This window comes from Dryobates pubescens, chromosome 1 (genome assembly GCF_014839835.1).
Source record: "Dryobates pubescens isolate bDryPub1 chromosome 1, bDryPub1.pri, whole genome shotgun sequence".
NCBI classification, from domain to species: domain Eukaryota; kingdom Metazoa; phylum Chordata; class Aves; order Piciformes; family Picidae; genus Dryobates; species Dryobates pubescens.
In genome coordinates, this window is record NC_071612.1 from 16,934,090 (window position 1) to 16,952,486 (window position 18,397).

At 41.1% G+C, this 18,397-nt stretch overlaps 1 protein-coding gene across 1 annotated transcript; it reads right to left on the minus strand.

Moving 5' to 3' along the window:
* Positions 1-99: 99 nt before the first annotated feature.
* On the minus strand, positions 100-17,769 carry PRIMPOL (primase and DNA directed polymerase). The gene is made up of 12 exons (XM_009910868.2): positions 17,453-17,769; positions 15,691-15,782; positions 14,176-14,317; positions 12,223-12,370; positions 7,116-7,403; positions 4,855-5,017; positions 3,568-3,665; positions 3,193-3,279; positions 3,005-3,113; positions 1,712-1,794; positions 1,582-1,628; positions 100-601 (listed from the first exon to the last, which is right to left on the minus strand). The coding sequence occupies exons 1-12, from the start codon at positions 17,630-17,632 to the stop codon at positions 302-304; spliced, it is 1,737 nt and encodes a 578-aa protein (XP_009909170.2). The 5' UTR covers positions 17,633-17,769; the 3' UTR covers positions 100-301.
* Between the last annotated feature and the right edge of the window lie 628 nt (positions 17,770-18,397).

Consider the following 18,397-nt stretch of genomic DNA (forward strand, 5'->3'; position numbering starts at 1 on the left):
TTATCAGTAAAATCTGGACATACAACTAACAAAACAGAAACCACACAGCAGAGAGCACTGAAAGTGCTAAGCATTCATGGTGAGTTTTTAGTGCAGCCCCCTTGTAATCTTCCATGACCTCCTTTGCCTGTTGAAGATGATACAGTTTGAGGATACTTGTTTGTCCACAGTCACTCTGTTCTCTGCCTTACAGCTCTGGAAGGGCACTTTTAAACGGTGTTGCACCATCTGTCACAGAAGGCATGTGAGATAAACAAGTTTCATTGTTAGCAGGCTGTCAGCCAGCCAGCCAGGTCTGTGGCTAGCTGCCTTCTTTATGGCAAGTGTTCTGTTCCCTTAAAGCTTCCAAAAGAACTTCATCAGGAATTTCTTCCATGGCATGATTCAGACTAGCATTTGCAGCTTCAGCTAGTTCCACATCTTCAGTAGCTTCTAGGAAACAGGCATCATCACTTGCATTGTACCACTTACTGTCTGACAACAGGGAGTCTTGAGACAAGCTTTTTTCTAGAGATACTGAGCTGTTTGACAAGTCTGACACATTAGAACGCAGGTTTACTTCTTCAGTGTTCCCCCTTCCATCCATTCCTGTACATTCTTCCTTTTAGAAACAAGAACACTTACTTAGTCCATATGCAAACAGTCCTTGTACTTTTAATTGCTCTTATCTCAAAGATTGAAACTTGTACTGTCATGTATAATGGGTACTACAGGAAGCTGGCCAACAAGTCATCGTGTTAATTTATGGCCACCTTAACCTGTGGAAGCCTATTTTGATAGGAATATGTTTGCTGGTTTTCTAGCAAGCTCCAAGTAGTCTATTGTATACAGTTCCTTAAAGCAGTATAAGGTCAAAACTAATTTTAGCATCTGTTCAAAGATCTGAAAATGCATTTAAATTCCACTTTCTATGAAGTAGCACTAATAGCTGTTGATCTGCTTGAGTAGAGCTTAACATGCCATTCTCCAGAATGAAATTTGAAAATGTAGAAGTTGCAAAGATGCCAACTCTTACTGCCTACTCAGTGGAAAACAACTATGGTTAGGGCTCAGAATCGAGGTGCCGTATCAGGTCCATTTAAATACTCTACCCACATAGGTAAACACAATTGCTTTTAATATAGTGGAGTTGAGTGAACTTCAGATTTGCAGGTCACTGACTTAAATTTGATTCTGACTGACTCAAGTCTTCAAGAAGCACTTCTATTTTAGGTGGCCCTGTATGAAATCAAACATGCACAGCAGAGCTGCTCTGGGGCAGTTTTTCCATTCTGCACCTGCAGTGGGGCCTTGCCGGTTTATGCACTGGGAACTGCTGTTCAGACCAAAACAGAAGATAGTCCCAGGTGCAGTCAGGCTTTTCCAGTAACTCAGCTTTATCTGTGCTGACTTCTTTTGTGCTAGATCTGCTGCTGGAAAACTTAAAATTTACTACATGGAGCTAGTGCACCAGCATAGCTGCTTCTGTACCAGTGTTAACTGATGTATGGAGCAAATCAGATTGTGTCAGTGGGGACTTCCATAGCTTCCAGAGACAGCTTTACTCAAGAACTTCAGTATATCAATAGGAACAAAACATACCTCTTTGAAAAGAAATGGGAGACATATCCTAGGTGGTAGTGGGAAACCTAAATCAAATATAGGGCATTAATTAAAGTTAACATTCCAAAAAGTATTAAGTATAATTGCGTAGAAATTGCAGAATACATACTTTGTGATTTGAAGTTTTTTTCTCTGCAGACAGGATCGTGGCACTTTTGATACCAGACTTCCTTCTTTAGATCTACCAGAATCCTAAGAATGAAATAGTTTAGGTTTCGTAACAGCACATAAATGAAGTAAATGCCTATAGTAGGAAACTCACAGTAAGTGAGCATACTTTGTATGGACATGGCTTTCATACCCTGACATATATACATTAGATACTTATTTTGTAGACTCTTGTTTTTTCCAATAGATTTCAGGGCCCTTAAGTTGAAAACATGTTTCTTTTAAGACTAAGATTCAAAAGTGAAATGTAGGCAACTTCGTTACATTAATCTTGGAATTAAAGATCGTTAAAGTAAGATTAGTATGTGTGACCTACCCTTAAGATAAGATTGTTGTTGCTGCTGCTGCTGTTACAGACATTTCCATTATAAAAGCCAGGTAAAATCACTGTTTCCTGTCGACTGATTACACAACCCAGCTTTTTTCAGCTGTGCTTTAGAAACACCAAGCTTCAAGGGATTTGCTTGAGAAAGCACCATGTTCACCTGGTGTAGTGGCTGGGGGGTGTTTTATACCCTCGTTTCTCAACAAACACATTCCTTATCTCAGTTATTTTAAACATTACACAGATTTATTTTTAACTCTAAACATTTCTAATGATTCACTGCAATTCTAACATCATCTAAGATAAAAATCCCTGACTTTTCACTTACTTTTGTGGATTCACAAGCAAAACTCATTTGGACTGAAGTGGCAGGAGTTCTCTTGGTCATTTTGATAACGTCAGAATACAGTTTTAAATGCACTAAACATTAATTTAGAAGTGGTCTGTTTTCTTATCTCCTTTCTGATTGATCAGCTTCTTAGCTAAGATGCATCAAAGCACTTAAGTTGAACATACTCTGACTTGTGTGTTAGTTCTTTAGACACCTGTTTTTAAATAGCAGAATGTTCTTCTATGAAGAAAACTTCAGAGAAATATTAGACATACAAATTCAGTTATCACAAAGTAAATTTTGTGGGGGGAAAGAAGTTAGTGGGGCTTTGCTTGCTTTCTTTTTTGTTTTATGTGTGTGTTTCTGGTTTTGGTTTGGTTTTGGTGGGGTTTTTTTGGTGCCTTGGTTTGGTTTGGTTTTTCAAAAGCCTTTGTATCCTCAGAGAGCCAGAGAGCAGTAAGTAACAGATGCTGATTCTATCCTTAAGTTTTTCAGCACTTTTTGCAGAACAGCAGTTGAGCAGTAAATAAATAAAGCAAGCTGGTTTAAAGTGAACAGTGAGGAGTAAAAGAGCATACATTATGTTGTTACTTTTGTGAGCTCTTCCAATATTTTCACACCACCGGTAACCAGAAATGTCATATACAAGGATCTCTTCCAGGGAGAAATAATTCCACTGTCGGATCCCTAGGGGGAAAAAACACCAAACTTCTTTTAAAAGACTGCTGCAGAACACCCATTTGTTAAGTAGTAAAGCAGTCTTTACCTCCTTGGACCCCATCTTTATTAACCAAAGAACGAACAAAGGAATCAATTTCCGGATATGGTGAATCCTGGTAACCTTCCATGGAATCTGTTCAAATCAAGGCCACACATAGATAGGGTTACTGGCTTTGCCAGCCTAATGTGTAATTGTAACACTGCTATTACACATTATATAGACCATAGACAGAAAATGTGCCTGCATCACACCAAATCCTTAAATAGTCTCCTACAGATTATTTAAGCTACTACTCCCCACCCCAAGGTACAGAAGGAACAGGGTCAAAGCATGGCAGGTATGGTTATCAGGTCTGTAAATCACAGCATATCTAATTTAAGAGTACTTTTTCTCCTGTATAATAGAAAAGGCTTGAGGTACCTCTACTACTTCTGGCAGTTTTACTGTTTAAAAAGGCAGACATCTTTCTATCCTCTTCTGAAAAGCCAGATGACAGAACTTTTGTGTCATCCCTTTCTCTGAATAAAAGAGAGAATGTAAAGGCAAATGTGAGTCTTATAGCATAACACAGCACGGTAAACATAGTGTAACACAGCATCATCTGGATGGCATGGCATAACATAACACAGTCCTGGGCTACTGGCTTTAGGTGGCCCTGCTGCAGCTGGAGGAAGAGTTTTGGTTCACATGCCCTGCAGAGGTCCTTGCAGGTTAACCTCCATCCCCGTAGATCTTTGTCTTCTCATTTTGAGAGTTTCCTCTGGCTTGCAGTGTTTCCTCCTTCAGAGCAGCAAAATTTGGTCCCTGGCAAAAATCCCGGGACCCAGCCCATGAGAATGCTGGTTGGTCATCACTCTTCCAGCAGTATTTGCCCTAGTGTACCATTTCTGCATACGCACACTGTGAAAGGTTTCAGTTGCTTTTTCCCCCCCCCTCTACAATTAACTACTTTTCCTTGCTGTATGACAAGCTGGAAGCCAGATGATCACAGAAGACTAAATTCAACATAGCAGAATCTCTCACCCATATTTCTGGCAGACACAGCTGACACCTCTGATCTGAATACACTACACAACTTATGCTATGGGATTACTGGCATCAGTTCAGGATAATTAACATTTCAGGATACAAATTTAAGTCACCACAAACATGTATTTTTAACAAAAACATTACAGACATACCCTGTAGTTGGAGGTACCTTTCAAGCTGTCTTTCTGCTGCAGTAATGATTAGCATCATCTTATGATAGTGAAGGGTCAGACATACCAGAGGTTTAGATACAGAAAACTTGATTATTGTATGCAGCTGTATCCAACCAAGGAAGGTATCTATACCAAATGGGAAATCTGGTATGCAAGGAAGCATGTACAAAAAAAATTCTTCTTAGCTTTTTCAATCACACTTTAGAAAATATTTAGATTCTTCATAGCTACTTGACTGTAAATCTAATTTTTTTCCTTTCAGAACTATACAGAATTGAACTAAGTAATAGCTACATGTTGTCATTTTTAGTGTGTACAGAGAAATAAGGCACAACTCAGATGCTGTACCATATGTCTGGTGGTATTAAAACTCCTAAGTGACACAGTAACAATGTTCATGGCATAACTGACCCTCGACAGCAATTATTCCTAACCGCTGCAGGAGAAAAATCACTCCAATGTGCATTTCAAAACAGCTCAAGTTCCACTGAAATGAAGCACTTGCCTAACGTTGCAGATCAAAGAGGAAAGAAAATATGCTTCTTCCAAGGAAACGCCATCCTCACAGCTAGGCACAAACTTATTATCCTCTGCTATCTTCAGCATCACGTTTTTTCCTGCTTTTGATGATTTATACATCCGGAAATTTCTGTTCTTTGTATAAACTCCTACAGGGGGAAAAAAAAAAGTGTTCCTTAACATAACAATGCTGGCTAGGAGCTAAGATACTTAGCACTTTTAAATTAAACATTTTTCCTTAGCCAAAGCTACAGGTCAAGGGAATGGACAGAAACGATTACTGACTGCGTCTCACATCCCATAAAAGAACTGCAACAAAGCAAGATCATGCTCACATGCACCTTTTCTGTTTGTTTTAGAAGCATGAAGACACACACTCAACACTTCTGCATAGGCATTTTAATCATTCTGACATCAATATTGCTAAAAGTTTCCCTTCAGTGTAAGAAATTGGTACTTTCCACATTGTGTGAGGTGCACCATTATTTTAACCGGAAAGGACTTCACGTTCATCAAACTTAATGTTTTCTATGGACTCCAGTGTCAAAACCAATCAAACAAACAAAGGAGTACTGCGTCCAGCTCTGGAGCCCCTATTACAAGAGGGATATGGATGTGCTGGAGCGTGTCCATAGCAGGGCCACGAGGATGAGCAGAGGGCTGGAGCACCTCTCCTGTGAGGACAGACTGAAGGAGTTGGGGCTGTTCAGTCTGGAGAAGAGAAGGCTCCGAGGTGACCTAATTGTGGCCTTCCAGTATCTGAAGGGGGCTACAAGAAGTCTGGGGAGGGACTTCTCAGGATATCAGGTAGTGATAGGACCAGGGGGAATGGAATGAAGCTGGAGGTGGGGAGATTCAGGCTGGACGTGTGGAGGAAGTTCTTCACCATGAGAGTGGTGAAGCCCTGGAATGGGTTGTCCAGGGAGGTGGTTGGGGTGCCATCCCTGGAGGTGTTTAAGACCAGGCTGGATGAGGCTTTGGCCAGCCTGATCTAGCGTGGGGTGTCCCTGCCCATGGCAGGGGGGTTGGAACTAGATGATCCTTGTGGTCCCTTCCAACCCTGACTGATACTATGATATTGTGATAAACATTGTTTAATCTAAGAACTTACTGAGGAGGTTGGTGGGTGCTTTATTTGTGGCTTGCATTTAATTTTTTACGAAGATAAAAGAACTTAAAGAACTAATAACAAGCATGTCAGGTAGCTTTTCCTCACCACAGTCTTCTGATGTAGTTTCATTCAGTATTTCCAGTTACTTTGATTTTAGCTTTCCAGTTGTCAGGTAATACGTGTAACATTACCTAATGGATTAACATTGAATTCTTGAAAGGTGACACAGTCAGCTTGTTTGTTTAATTTCTGTTCATGAATATGCTTGAAGAAATTTTGCACAGTAAGTGCCAAGTGCCAAGTGCCAATTAGTAGTGGGGAAGCCTCCTGCAGGCAGAGTGTTGGGAGACGCTGAAGAGGCCAGCAAGAAAAGTGATCCCAAATGTCATGAGAAGAGTGAAGGAATGGGGGTTCTTCAGGGAAGTCTGAGAAAGAAACAAGATAAAGTCCTCAAGTACATAACACTGCTCTACAAAAAGGTGCTGAACTACTTTTGTTTCACTGAGGGCAAAAAAGCAGAGAAACCAGATCTGGGGATAGAGAAAGGTGGAACTCTCAAAACTTCAGTTTGACTGTGGGTGTTGTGCTTCTGGAGATGTGTAACATTTTTATACCGTGAACAGGCTAAACCCAGCTGGGCCATGAAGCACCCAACCCATGATTTTGATTATTCTGTCATCAACACTTAAACAACTGCCATTGCAAATAGGATAAGCAGGCTCAATTCATACGTGCAGAACGGTGCAGAAGCCATGCCTGTAAGACTGGTTCAGTAACAAAATGGCTTCTAATGCAAGTGAAATGACAAAAATGCAATGCATGCCATCCTCTTTTAACCCAAAGAGCAGCATATGTAAGTCATTAGGAACAGAATCAATTAGAGAGCCTTGTGCAGAAAGAGTTTCTTCAAACTTCAGAGTAAGATGATGAAATGTAGTAACATAAGAAGTTCCATGGACCAAGAATGTAAGGCTGCTTTCAGGTACAGCATTTGTGATCACAGTCCCAGCACGTACTGTAGTTGGTTTAAGTTCCGACCACACAAACACTGTAATTGTAATCAAAGACTGAGAAACATCTCATATCTTAACCCTGGTTGCATCCAAAAGAGGTTTAAAAGCACTTCTTATATTTACCTAGATCCACAAAAAGTTGCTTGTTGCCTTCTTTATCATTTACTATCAGAAAGGAAAAGTCCACGTTTTCTCCCTGTTGTGATGTTGCCATCTCCTTTGTTTGGTGAGCAGTGGCTGGCCAGCCTTTGGAAGCATCTTCAACAGCTCTGATGTTTTCAGGAGAACCATCTAAGCCAACTCCTTCTGCAGAACACTGCAATACATGTCCTGCTCCTTCTGGAATCGCAGCAGCAGCTTTACTCTCCACTAACCTTATGGCAGGCTGCAAAATGGTTCTCACGAAGTTACCTTAAAAACAAACAAGCGGAACAACCCCAAGGCAGATGATGTCCTTCATGAATCAAGAAAGAATTTAACAGTTCCTGTGCAAACATTTTTCACAACAGACAAAGATGGAAGTGGTTGGAGCTGGGGCTTTTTTTTAACCCTTCTGGATTTTTTTAAAGCAAAATCTTTTGACCAGCTGACTGCATGAAATAGTTCTGGTCAGCAACCAAGAAACTCATGCTTGGAAAAATGCTGTACTTTTTGTTTTAAGAATGTGTGAACATAAACAGCTGTGCCTGTATTAATTGTATCATACAGGAACAATCTTCCCCTTTGCAATTTTACTACTGGGAATAGAGAACTGAGAAGCAAGGTGGTTTGGCAATCACCTCCTTAACTCATTTTTATATTTTGGATTTGTCAGCCATGTAAATCAATGCAAATTCATTGATCTCTGCAGCTTTCCTGTGCACCTACATCAACTCCTATGCTTTCTTACAGGAGCTCTGAACTCAGCCCCTGTATTGTAAGTAGTAACTAATCTTAAACATGACATACTAGATGTTTTTAATCATATTTAAGACCCTGCATGGCTCCTCACAGAAAAAAAATCATCCAAGATGTCAGTTCATATCCTAGTTTATTCACAGAATCACCAAGGTTGAAGAGACCTCAAAGATCATCAAGTCCAACCTGTCACCACAGACCTCTAGCACAGTATCACCCAGGTTGGAAGAGACCACAAAGATCATCAAGTCCAACCTGTCACCACAGACCTCATGACTAGACCATGGCACCAAGTGCCACGTCCAGTCCCCTCTTGAACACCTCCAGGGATGGTGACTCCACCACCTCCCTGGGCAGCACATTCCAATGGTGAACAACTCTCTCAGTGAAGATCTTTCTCCTCACCTCAAGCCTAAACTTCCCCTGGCACAGCTTGAGACTGTGTCCTCTTGTTCTGGTGCTGGTTGCCTGGGAGAAGAGACCAACTCTCTCCTGGCTACAACCACCTTTCAGGTAGTTGTAGACAGCAATGAGGTGTCCCCTGAGCCTCCTCTTCTCCAGGCTAAGCAACCCCAGCTCCCTCAGCCTCTCCTCGTACAGCTGTGCTCCAGGCCTCTCCCCAGCCTGGTTGCCCTTCTCTGGACCTCATGACTAAACAATAGCACCAAGTGCCACATCCAATGCCACATAAATACCACTAACTCATCCTAAACAATTTTTAAAACAGCCAAGATGGCAGTGGTTGGAGTTTGGGTTTTGTTTTTTTTTTTCTCCTCCTGGATTTTTTCTTCTTTTTTATTAAAGAAAAATATTTTGACTTACCACCCAAAATGGTTCTGGTCAGTAACTAAGAGATCCATGCTTGGCAAGAATTTGTACTTTTTAAACAACAAATTAGAGAACCAAGCTGAAAATAAGCAGCTGTGTCTATATTAATTGTATCATACAGCAACAATCTTCCCCTTTGCCTCTTTTCCTTACAACAGAACACCACAATGATGAATTAAAAAAATACTTGACTGTGAAAAAAATATTTACCCTCTTCACTTTAAACATAATCTTCCCATCACCTCAAAGAGTGCATTTTTACATGGATTTAGTGAAATTACTTTATGCAGCTATCTGCAATTTTTAGTTATTTACTATAGCAGAGTACATTGCACAAAGTTAAAATGCTTTGAGCCAGATTTGTCAAGCAGGTTACCAGAGTGCAGGATTATTGATGACATGCATGAATTTAACACTGATGAGTAGAATAGAATAGAATAGAATAGAATAGAATAGAATAGAATAGAATAGAATAGAATAGAATAGAATAGACCAGACCAGGTTGGAAGAGACCTGCAAGATCATCGTGTCCAACCTATCATCCAACACCACCTAAGCAACTAACCCATGGCACCAAGCACCGTATCATGTCTCCTGAACACCTCCAGTAATTGTGACTCCACCACCTCCCCAGGCAGCACATTCCAATGGGCAATCACTCTCTCTGTATAGAACTTCTTCCTAACATCCAACCTAAACCTCCCCTGGCACAGCCTGAGACTGTGTCCTCTTGTTCTGATACTGGCTGCCTGGGAGAAGAGACCAACATCTGTCTGTCTACAATCTCCCTTCAGGTAGTTGTAGAGAGCAGCAAGGTCACCCCTGAGTCTCCTCTTCTCCAGGCTAAGCAACCCCAGCTCCCTCAGCCTCTCCTCACAGGGCTGTGTTCCAAACCCCTCACCAACTTCGTCGCCCTTCTCTGGACTCGTTCCAGCAAGTCAACCTCCTTCCTAAACTGAGGGGCCCAGAACTGGACACAGTATTCGAGGTGTGGCCTAACCAGTGCAGTGTACAGGGGCAGAATGACCTCCCTGCTCCCGCTGGCCACACTGTTCCTGATGCAGGCCAGGATGCCATTGGCCCTCTTGGCTGCCTGGGCACACTGCTTGCTCATGTTCAGCCTACCATCAACCAGTACCCCCAGGTTCCTCTCTGCCTGGCCACTCTCCAGCCACTCTGACCCCAGCCTGTAGCACTGCATGGGGAGTTAAAATGTTTCGAGCCAGATTTGTCAAGCAGGTTACCAGAGCACAGGATTATTGGTGACATGCATGAATTTAACACTGATATTTACCTATTTCAACCATAAAATGTAATCAGGTTTTGCTGCAACTTCACCATCTTGTTGAAAAGGGAAAGGCAGGACATGAATACACAATCTCTAAATAGATTTGAAGTCTGACAGTAAACATGCCAGATGCACTCACAGTGGAGAGACAGAACACTTACCTAATGGGCTAGAATCAACACTTCAAGCTTCTGCTTGAAAGAACTGACCAATGTAATTTAGTTGTCAAAATCACAGGCTAACATTGCTGCCATACCTAATTATTTATCATCCATATAATTACTTAAGAGTTTTACAGAGGCAGAGAAGTTGAAGGCCACAGTTTTGAACTAAAAACTGCAGTAATTACATTTAAGTCTTTGAGCTTTTTAGCTATTACTAATGTAGAATCATAGAATCAGTAAGGCTGGAAAAGACCTCAAGGATCATCAAGTCCAACCTGTCACCGAAGACCTCACGACTACTAAACCATGGCACCAAGTGCCACATCCAGTCCCATCTTGTCACTTAAGAAGAACTGCTCTGTGTCACACTTGGGGCTGCAGCCTGTGGTATAAGCATTTGCTTGTTACCTTGACAATCTGCTTAGACTGCCACATGAGTTACTCCTTCCAAGGTTTAGGGACACAGATTCCAGAGCTCCTAAGAATGAGAAATGAGGGGTTTCTCATCTTAGAAAAAACCCTTCTTTGTTTCAGAGTAAGGGTTTGAATTTTGTCCTGAAGTGATGCTTAGCCCATGCTTTACCCCTTCAGCTGTTCATGCTGAGGATTAGATTCCTCATAGCAACACAAAACCTGTGTCAACCCTACACAATTTTGATCTAGTGGAACATGAAATAACTGGACCATTCTAAAGGAAAACAAGATCCTTTCTAATGCTGCACCAGGCTAGAAAGAAGCCCAGCACTGTGCCATTAAATGTAACATGACTGTGCTGTTATTAATAACTAAAAGCAAAGAGCCTGTCTTCCCTGTGCTCCCTACAATCACCCCCCCCTCCTAGGACATAGTGCACAGTAAGAAGCTACATAAAAACCACAGGAGGTATGAAAAAAAGAAGAAATACAGTATAAGCTTTACTCAAAACTGGAACGACAGAAAATATAGAGCTAGAAACAGAGATAAGGGTGAGAAAGGAAAAGGGAGACTGGGCATGACAAAAGCAGGAACCTGAGTGGGACCAAAAGTGTGAACCCAACATGTAAACTCAGGAACAAAACACAACTTCTTGTAATCCTGCTGCTGGTGTCACAGTTCCTTCTGGACACAAACAGTAGAGCTACATTTCACAAATCTAAGTTCCCCCCTTCTAATAACTCATGAGATGATTAACTCAGTACTATGTAACAGCATTTCTGCTTCTTTTCCCCCATCCTATTTGTTTGAAACAAGCACAATAAGGAATAAAGGTTACAAAATAAAACACTCAAATAATAACAACCAAGGCTGCAGGTGCAATGCAGCTGCAGAACCCAAAGTTCTGCACTTATAGGTTGATTGAGATTTTAATTCCACCACTGGGCAAGTTCTTTTCCATCAGTTCCTCATTCACTCAGACAAAACTCAGCTAATACTCTGTAGTGCCCTCACTATTCAATGTATGCCTATGATTCTGCTTTCCACCATACTGAATACATATTCAAGAAGCATTTACAAATGTCAACATTAACTCTTCTTAATGCTCATTGTTAACACCTCAGTGCTTCCGAAACAGTGGCTTAAAAGTATGTGCAAAATACTTTTTGAAGCAGGGACAACTTGTGCAAACACAAATGCTGATTATAGAAAAAGAAAGTAGAACATGAGCTGAGAAATCATCATAAAATTGCCAAGAATGGAGAGCACCTTTAAGGGCATTGAGCTCAACCATTATACTAACATACCAAGTCCACTGCTAAACCAGGTTCCTCAGCACCACGTCTACATCTCTTTTAACCATCTGCAGGGATGGTGATTCAACCACTTCTCTAAGCAGCCTGTTCCAATGTCTGACAACCCTTTCAGTGAAGAAAATTTTCCAACTTAAACTTCCCCTGGCACTACTTGAGGCTGTTTCCTCTTGCCCTGAATGAAATAGGTATTCATTTCCACCTTGACTACAGACTTGTTTCCATGTATTATTCCACCAAAACAAATACACAAATGTGAGAGGGCACTGTGCAAAGTCAAAAGCTCACCTTTTCTTTCTAGGTTTAAGAGAAAAGAACGTACTTACCAACGTGCATATTGTCCTTAAAGACAGTATTTTGGGGAAGAAATATTAAGTGTCGACTAAGTTTTTCATCAGTACTGGAATCTAAGTTCAGGACTTCTTTGGCTGAACAATTTACATCATAAAGCTCTTTTAATTTTTGGCTGACAAGCTGAAATGATAAACATCAATTAGGCTACAGTGCTATCCATAAAACCTAACACAAATGTAGATTTTACGTCTTCTGTTCAAGTGTTTGTCCTCATTTTAAACACACAATTTAATTCAATTCTAATCCAAACTCATAGCATAGCAAATTTTAACCAAGTTTGACATAGACTGTATTTCCTGAAGTCACTGAATATACCAGCAGTGGTAAGCTGAGCAGTTTTTCAGGTCAAAGGCTAATTTAGTGGCTGTATCTTCCGGGTTTTTTCCACCACCGAGCTGTTCACACCCCCAGTGTGTAATGCAGGCTTGCCTTGAGTGGAAGACAGAAGCTATGATGTTACAAAGGGTTGCTGTGCTAACTCCCTGTTATGATTACTCAGTTCATAAGTATGACTCAATGAACACTAAGCAGAAAACAGAAGATGTTTCAATCACCTTTTTCCCTCCTTCCTTCCTAGTTAGGGACATGTAAGCATCAGAAGTCTCACAAATAAATGGCCACTCACATGGAGACTTTATTAGAACAGAAGATAATAGCCTAAAAACCTGCTTTATTGTCCACCTCTGTCTTACTGAATTTGCAGTGGACCTCATTTGCTAACCGAATTTGCACTATTTAACAAAATTGATAATTAGCAGAGATCTTTAGGTACCAAATTGGTAAGTGCAGTCACATGATATCCTCTACATCGTCATTTAACTCAACTATAACAAACTGCCAATCAGAAGACACCTAAAATCAGGAGGGATTTATCCAAGCCTTGATAAAAGACTGCACCAGCTGGCAAAAAAATGAACTGAGGAATGTCTGAATGGAACTGTTACTGATGCTGCAGTGAGGAATTCACATGCACAGCTTTGAAGTGGCAGAGCACCTAAAACAATCTACAAAAGCAAATTTACCATGTCAGTAAACCCACAGTGAATATAGGCATTCCAAACACCAACATTTTAGAGTTTTTCCTTTCACTTAGAATCATAGAATCAATAAGATTGGAAGAGACCTCAAAGATCATCAAGTCCAACCTGTCACCACAGACCTCATGCCTACTAGACCACAGCACCAAGTGCCATGTCCAATCCTCTCTTCAACATCTCCAGGGATGGTGACTCCACCACCTCCCTGGACAGCACATCCCAATGTCTTACAACTCCCTCTGTGAAGAACTTTCTCCTCGCCTCCGGCCTAAACTTCCCCTGGCACAGCTTGAGACTGTGTCCCCTTGTTCTGGTGCTGCTTGCCTGGGAGAAGAGGCCAACCCCCTCCTGGCTACAACCTCCCTTCACGTAGTTGTAGAGAGCAATGAGGTCACCCCTGATCCTTCTCTTCTCCAGGCTAAACAACCCCAGCTCCCTCAGCCTCTCCTCACAGGGCTGTGCTCAAGGCCTCTCCCCAGCCTTGTTGCCCTTCTCTGGACACGTTCAAGTATCTCGATGTCCTTCTTAAACTGAGGGGCCCAGAACTGGACACAGTCCTCAAGGTGTGGCCTAACCAGTGCTGAGTCCAGGGGCAGAATGCCTTTCCTGCTCCTGCTGGCCACACTATTGGGGAACATGTTTAATTAAAGGAGTACTTTATCAAAAATGTCCACTAAGAAAAAGAATCCACAATTCTTTTTCATTTTACTACAGAGCAATCAAGATAATGCATGTCATGGATTGAGTGGAACCTGCTGCTGTTATTCATGTCATGCCACCTTCAAAAATGATAGTGCTGACTGAAGCAAAGTGTTATGGGGTTTGAAGTTCAGACTGCAACAGCACCTAATCTGTATTAACTTATGATAAGACATTGCTGTGGTTTACCTCAATTAACTTTGCGACCATGCTCTTGCCATCTGCACCAGGATTTGCTGGTTTGTAGAACTCCAAATCAAAATAAAGTTTGCAAACATCTTGTTCAGGAATTACTTCATAGCAATGCATAAGACTTGTTTTATAACCTTTGCTAAGGAAAAATAAAACCAGAGCACAACCTCTTGTGATAAACTTTACACAGACCACAACCTCTTGTGATAAACTTTACACGTGCTTATCAGTTGCAAACAAGGATGCCACAAGTCTTAAATATTCTTCTATTTTTCACTCAGCCACCCATACTTAAACAGAGTAGCAGCCATAGAATGCTTAGAAAAACTTGTAACTGACCAGCAAATGTCTGGCCTAGATTTTAAGTGTGTAATGTGTTCTCCCCCAAGCCTTATAATACACACTGTCAAGAGAAAGGCTGTTGAGAATTTAGGGAATTATGGAAACTAGAGTGAAAAAATAAGTAACTCCTCATATGTCTTAAGACACTAAAAATGAGATTACACAGGCTAATTTTCAAGTTGAGCCGAAAAAAATCAAGATTACTTTTCATATACATATTACAACACCAGGAGTCTTTCATCTCATAAGTCATGTCTTATTATAAAACCAAAAATTGGGGGAGTAGTTGTCCTGGTTTTGCTAGGACAGAATCCCAGGCCAGCCATGGGCTGCAGGCCAATAGCAGCCCTGAGTCAGCCAGGACAGCTGACTCCAGTTAGCTCACAGCTGTATCCCATGCCATGAGTATCACACGCAGTATAAAGGAAGAAGTTCCCTAAGGGCAGGGTAGCTTCCTGCTAGTCTTGTGCTTGGGCTTCACCTCCTGCTCCTCTGCCTTCTGTTCTCAGGGACTACCTTCCTGGATGTTGTGACTGCTGCGCTTTTGCTGGGCTGAGTATAACTTCATACATTTAGTGCTGGCATTAGTACCATTTGGCTATTTCATTAAATCTGTTTTCATTGTAACCTGTGGGTCTCCTTTTCCCTATTTCCCTTCCCTACTAGGGAGGGGTTATCAGGAGTTAAGAGTGACTGCTGTAGTTTAGCTGCAGATACAGCTAAACCTAGACAAAAGTTTAGCATATGCTCAATTTGTCAATTCTTTAAATTACATCACACAAAACTGTAAATTAGTAACCAGACATATTAATGCCCACTTAAATTAATGTATGACTAATCATAGACATGTTTTTGTCTCCTGTTGATGTAATCCCTTGAGGAAAGCTGACAGCAAAGGCAAATCTACTGCTATTAGACTTAAGTACAGCTGACAGAGTCCTTAATTCACAGGAAATGGCAGTCTGCAACTCTGAAGAAATTTGAAACCTACTATAGAATTGATTGGTTTGTCCTTAAGAGGATTTTCTCCATGGACAAGATCAAACCTCAGGCTACCCATTATGGCTACTGGGAGTAGCTACCCAGGAATAGCTATTACTATTAGTGTGTAGTATATCCAGTATGCTCCTGTCTTGTGGTAGCATATAGGGCATCTCTCCAAATACTCACGTGTAATAAAACCAAAGCTCTTTGTATGTTGTCACAAGGTACAGTCTCTGCCCACTCTGTGTGTTCTTCTCTAAGGCAAATACATGAACATCCTTTAAAAATAAAAAGATTGACTTTTCTTATGCAAAGAACCAGTTAAACTCTTCAGAAGGCCCTATTTGACACTAATTGCTTAGTAATTAGAGGTTAGTGAATACTAGAAAGCTGTAAGTAGATCACTGATCCCCTTTCAAGTTAAGTAGCATCTGGTTTTAATGAAGGACATCATTCTGATTTCAGTTACATGAGCAGAAAGTTGAAGCTTTTCTTTGTTGTGCATTAAACTGTTTACTCTGTGACGGGAGGAGGAACAATGTCCTGAAAGGAGCAGCCTCACAAACATAAAGGCAGCATATGGCTTTACAGTAAATATTCTGTAGATTCTCTTATTATCTAAATCAAAAAAAAAAAAGGAAAACTGAAAAGAAAATGGAAAACACAAGCCATCCAAAACCACAAACCAACAAAAACACAACCAAGACCCCAAATGGCAAAAAAAACTATCCCCAGACCCAACCTACTGCCAAGCCAGAGAGTGCATTTTGGAAAACAGGCTGTCAGGCTCGCTGTAGTGGGTTGGACTGAGCTGGAGTTAATCCTCCTCACAGCATCTTCCTAGTGCCGTGTTTTTTGCAGCAGTAGTTGATAACACAGCAGTGCTTTGGCTACTGTTGAATCCAGTATCCAGGCTGTGTCCTTTCAACATTGCCCTGCCCCAAGAGTACATTGAGGGGTGGGCAAAACCTTGGGAGGGGACACAGCTGAGCCAGCTGACTCAGACTGGCCAAAGAGGTATTCCATACCATATGATGTCAGCTCAGGTATAAGAATGAAGTGAAAGAAGGAAGTGTGGGGATTCATCCATGGCATCTATCCTCCCAACTAACCACCTCACTTAGAGACCTCTGCTTCCTGAGACCGACCATCGTCCTGCTGATGGGAAGTAGACTAACATCTCTCTCTCTCTGCTTTTTGCTTCTGTGTGGTCTATTGCTGTTTGCTTATTAGTGTTATTAAAATTGCTCCTATCCTATTACTGGCTTCTGTTATTTTATTTTTTTTCCCCCCCTTCTCTCCCTCTTTACTTAGGAGGGAAGTGATAGAGCAGCTTTGGTGGGCATCTGGCCTCCAGGGCAGGGCCAGACCACCACACTCACCAAAACACCTAAAACAGTGTGGAGGAAAACCCTGGTGGCTTCTTTCAAAATCAGTAATCAATTTGAAAAGTATTAAACTGAAAACATTTTGCATAGCATTTATTTGGCTCATGGCTGCTTTTCATTTGAGCTTGTTACTCTGATGGCATGGGAGAGCTGTATTGTTTTGTTTCTGCCTTTCATGCATCTTTTTTGTCCTCAGCCATTTTTTCCCTTCCTCTCTCTCTTCCTACTCAACTCTCACTACCTTTCCATTCTCCTGCCAAGCCTGACAGTTTGGTCATCTTCAGAAGGAACAAATCTATCAACTACCATGTTGCCAAAAAGCACTTTTAATGTCAGAGGTTAACATCACATATCAATTCAAATGTTAGCACTTCTTAGAGCTACCTCCAGTGTAGCACGGTCTCCTACAAGGACAAGAAAAATACTTGCTGTATCAGGAATAGGAGGGGGCATGAGGGGGGTGTGAAGAAGAAATATCTTATAACCTGGTAAAGACTTTACTGTCAACCAAGCTTTTAAGTACTTAATGAATAGAGACAGTCACTTAATCAGTAATTTACCTCTTTGCAGGTTTTTACATAATTAAAAGCTTCAGCCTGCCGACAAAATATTTTCCAGACAGAGGCTGGCAGAAAGGGTTTGGATAGCTTTGGTCTGTAAACTGGAGGCAGAGGGTTTCTTTCATAGTGAGATGCTAGTTCTTCCACTTTCTTCAGTCTTTCTTCCCATTTTCTCTTCATTTGTCCTAAAGCAATTACAAATAGTCAAATCAGTATCAATTTCTGTTTGACTCAGTTTTAATATATTCTGTACTCATCACTGCTCAACAGCTGGTTTTGTTGAGCATGCTTTATTAACCAGGAGTTGCCAGTGTTCCAACTCAGCACCCAACCTTGCTACGATGGGCACTTTGACACTGAATCTTTGCATACAGTTTTGGAAGATCATTGTACTAATACTATCAAGGACAAACCCAACAGAGCAGAGACAGAAGGGGAAGGCCTAGGAAGTTTCATTTTTGTTTACAGAATGATATTGCATTCCTCTTCAAAGTTTACAGAGAGTGTTCACTACCCACACAACATTAGTAAGGAGGGAAGAAATACTATCACTTCTGCTTTATGGTTGGAGAGACAAATAAGGTAATTTACAGCCCAGCACTTGAGTTCATGAGGAAAGTTAAGAATTCAGTGACTCCAACTCTGAGCTCTGTATCTCAAAGAACTGAAATACAAATGAGGTTTGCTATTGATCAGGAATAGCTTCACCTGCTTTAAAATCTCATGTACTTTCTTGCAAAGGTAAATGGTAATCCTATCTCTTCTCAGAAATAGCATGTGATGCAGTAAATGCTTCCTCTCTTGTAACCTTCACACTGCTATTTGCATTAATGCAAATGTTATGAAGTAATGTAGCAAAGCATAGCCACACATTAACATGTTGTAAGAGACTAAATCTTGTCTCTCTTGATGTAAATCAACAAAGATAAAATCACCTTTGCTCCT

Bases quoted from the DNA above. Each gene is read 5' to 3' on its own strand.
- PRIMPOL (XM_009910868.2), bottom strand. From the start codon at position 17,632: ATGAAGAGAAAATGGGAAGAAAGACTGAAGAAAGTGGAAGAACTAGCA. The intron at 3,280-3,567 runs GTACCTCAAGCC...TGATTTGAACAG, and splicing joins AACTGCCAGAAGTAGTAGAG to ATTCCATGGAAGGTTACCAG. The intron at 1,795-3,004 runs GTATGCTCTTTT...TTTCATTCTTAG, and splicing joins CACAAAAGTAACAACATAAT to GATTCTGGTAGATCTAAAGA.